This window comes from Papaver somniferum, chromosome 6 (assembly GCF_003573695.1).
Source record: "Papaver somniferum cultivar HN1 chromosome 6, ASM357369v1, whole genome shotgun sequence".
NCBI lineage: Eukaryota > Viridiplantae > Streptophyta > Magnoliopsida > Ranunculales > Papaveraceae > Papaver > Papaver somniferum.
Genome location: NC_039363.1, coordinates 167,314,939 through 167,318,302, shown reverse-complemented (window position 1 = coordinate 167,318,302; position 3,364 = coordinate 167,314,939). Strand labels below are relative to the sequence as shown.

At 35.3% G+C, this 3,364-nt stretch overlaps 1 protein-coding gene across 1 annotated transcript; it reads left to right on the top strand.

The window, feature by feature from the left end:
* Positions 1 to 604: 604 nt before the first annotated feature.
* LOC113291774 lies at positions 605 to 1,627 on the top strand. Its single transcript, XM_026541270.1, has one exon. It carries the CDS (start codon positions 605 to 607, stop codon positions 1,625 to 1,627), a length of 1,023 nt encoding a protein of 340 aa, XP_026397055.1.
* Positions 1,628 to 3,364: the final 1,737 nt, after the last annotated feature.

Below are 3,364 nucleotides of genomic sequence, written 5' to 3'. Positions count from 1 at the left end.
AATGCATGGCAGAGTGAAATCTTCTATGCTTTGGTCAATTATAGAAAATATGCAGAGTACATTATCTACATGGTCAGGCAAGTTACTTTCTTTTCATGACAGATTAGTTTTAATCAAATCTGTAATTTCTAGCTTTACACTTTACAGTATGGCAGTTTATAAATGGCCCAATTCAGTGATTAAAGCATGTAAAAAGATAATGAGGAATTTTTTATGGTCAAGAGATAGAGAAGTGAGGAAATATGAAACTTTAGCTTGGTGTAAAGTCTGTACTCCTACCACTGAAGGAGGTTTGGGGATTAGAAGATTAGAGGTTGTCAATAAGGCACTATTAATGAAAATGATGTGGCAGTTACAAACTTCTGAGGATGTTTTCTCAAGATTCTTTTCATCCAAGTATCAAGATAAAAATGGACAATAGAATACAAGATGGAAATACTCATCAGTATGGCCTGGTCTGAAATGGGCATGGCAAATACTTAAAGATGATGTTAGATGGTGTATTGATACTGGAGAAAAAATCTCAGTTTGGTTTGATGCATGGATTGGAGAACCTCTGATTAATGACATTGGTTACACAGATTATGTTAGCACTCATCCATATATGACAGTTAAAGATTTAGTTCTTGATAACACTTGGAATATCCCTTCTGCAACGCAAGCTTACATTCATTCCTCGCTGCCAGCAATAAGTGGTGATGGAGACAAGATTGTATGGAGTGGATATCTTAAAGGTAATTTTACTACTCTCTCTAATGTTAATAAAATTAGACATAGAGAACCCCCCCTTCATTGGCCATCAAAAAATTGGAATCCCTTTCTGCATCCTGGTATAACAAGCAATGTTTGGAAAATAATACAAGGGATTTATGTAAATGATGAGAAGAAGGTGAAGCAAGGATTTTCTATGGTATCCAAATGCTGCATCTGCAACCAAATTCAAGACAATATGGCTCATTTACAGTGGTCTTGCAACTTGAGCAAAACATTCTGGAAATGGTTAGGCAATATTTTTCATTTCAACGGTCCTATCTCCTTTGATGATGTGTTAAACTCTGCAAAACACAAAAGCCCCATTATCAAAGAAGTATGGTTAACAACTGCTTGTGCTACCTTAAGGGAACTATGGTTCCAGAAGAATAAGATGTTGTTTGAGAATGTGCAACCTAATGTAAACAGATTCAGAAGTATGATCATGAGCCTGGTTCATTATGGTAGTTATAGAATGCAAGGTGTTAGCTGGAATCAAATTTATGATTCTCAGATTCTACAGTTCTTGAATGTTATTGGTAAATGCACCAGTTTAAACATAATTAAAGAATGCTATTGGTGTGGTCCAGCTGAAGGATATGTGTTATTTTCTTGTAATGGAGCAGCATTTGGTAACCCAGGTAATGCAGGGTTTGGAATTTTTGCAAGAAGCCATGATTTTCAGGTTTTGGGAACAATTTCAGGTGGTATAGGTGTGTCCAGTAACTATATTGCAGAGGTAATGGCAGTTGTATGTGCTATTGAGTGGTCAGTCTCTTTATCTTGCAGAATAATTGTTATTAGCTCATACTCTGAATCAGTAGTAGCAGACTTCAAATCTGGAAACATTCCTGGTTCATCAAAGCTAGATGGTTAAAGGCAAGTAAGTCCCTATCTGAGATTCCCTATACTCACTGCTACAGAGAAATCAATTTCTCTGCTGATTTGTTAGCAAAGAAAGGTGTAAGATTACAATTAGGTGAAAGGGTACAGCATGCAGGAAGGCCTTCCTTTCTCAGCCACATTGGAAAGCCAGATACAACATATTATAGATTCTGCTAAAAGCCTTGTCACTTTTTTTGGTTAATCTCTGTAATTTTTTAGTTTTCTTCTTTTAGTTCTGTCAATCATTGTATGAACTTTTAGTTATTATTATTAATAAAAATATGTGACTTAGGAAAAAAAATTGGATACAAGTTCCATGAAGATTTACGGTTGGGAAAAGCATCCCCAAACCTAACCGTAAAAGAGATGAATTTCCACTACAATTTGCATAAGGAGTTACGGCTAGGTCCAACTTAACCGTAAAATAAAGTAAAGATATACATATATTTGGGTACTACCATCTTGTATATGATGATGATATGAATACAATCCAAAAATAATGAGGTCAATTGGACATCGGATGAAGAAGTTACGGCCGAAACAGAGAAGGACAAAAAGTGTACAGGATGAATTACGGCCAGGTCCAAGATACTCGAACCCAACTGCAACTCTGGGTATTTTAACATGATTACTTGAACCCAGACGTAACTATGGTGTTTGTCACATGTTTGTGCTTCTAAATCAAGGAAAACGCGGTACCGGTAGGATTCTAAACCCTAGTCTACGTGTGCATTATATAATAAGACCCTCAATACATTAAGAAGACATCTTAGATACCTTGGAAACTCAATTTATCTTTCATATCACATCTTCAACATATAAACCTAGGGTTTATCCTTTTATAAGCAACCCATTCTCTTTTGTAATCATGTGTTGATAAACCTTTGTTGATTTAGGATGGATTCAATGTTCTGCACGTGATCTTTATGAGTTATACAAGTTTGTTTGAAATTTTAATCATCATCGTTTGTCTTTACTATATCTAATGTTTATGAGTGATTATTGGATTGGTTTGGGTACGTAACTAGATTGATCTACTGATTGTTCTAATGCTAATATTAATCTTCGACGATAAGTAATCGTCGAATAATTTATACACAAGTAGAAATCGAGAGACCTTACAGAGGGATTTTGTGGAGGAATTGCAGTGAAGATAACACCAGCAAGTATACCTTGAGCTAATAGTTTAACTCCTGGGATCAACCTAGTTCATAAAAGCCTAAAGCGTTTGATTGGATTACACCTTGAGTGAGCTACTACTTGGTGGTTCGGTTGAATAGAATCTGATATTGGAGAGATTTCGTATCCATGGTAAAAGGAGTGTTGGTGATAACACTGAGCTAGCTACTATTCTACGATTGGTGATGAATGATTCTGACGAAAGATATATAAGTATGCTATGAGAGTCAACGCTTGGTAACGGCGAAGGATTCCTTGATCATCTCTTTCTTTTTCTTATTTGTTTTTTCTTATTTAAATTAATCCAATCCCCCTTTGTCTTTTACTTTATTTTGATGATTCAAATAACCTATCAATCACACAGCTCTATGTGGTAACGATCCTTACTACTGCTATATTACCAGTTAATTAGTGGGAAATATCTTGATTAATTTGTTGCACTTACAACACACATCAAATTTTGACGCCGCTGCTGATGAGCAGTTCCTAATTGATTTGTTATTTGTTTAGCTTGTTTTTATTATTTTCTTAGATTTTTTAGGTTTTCTCT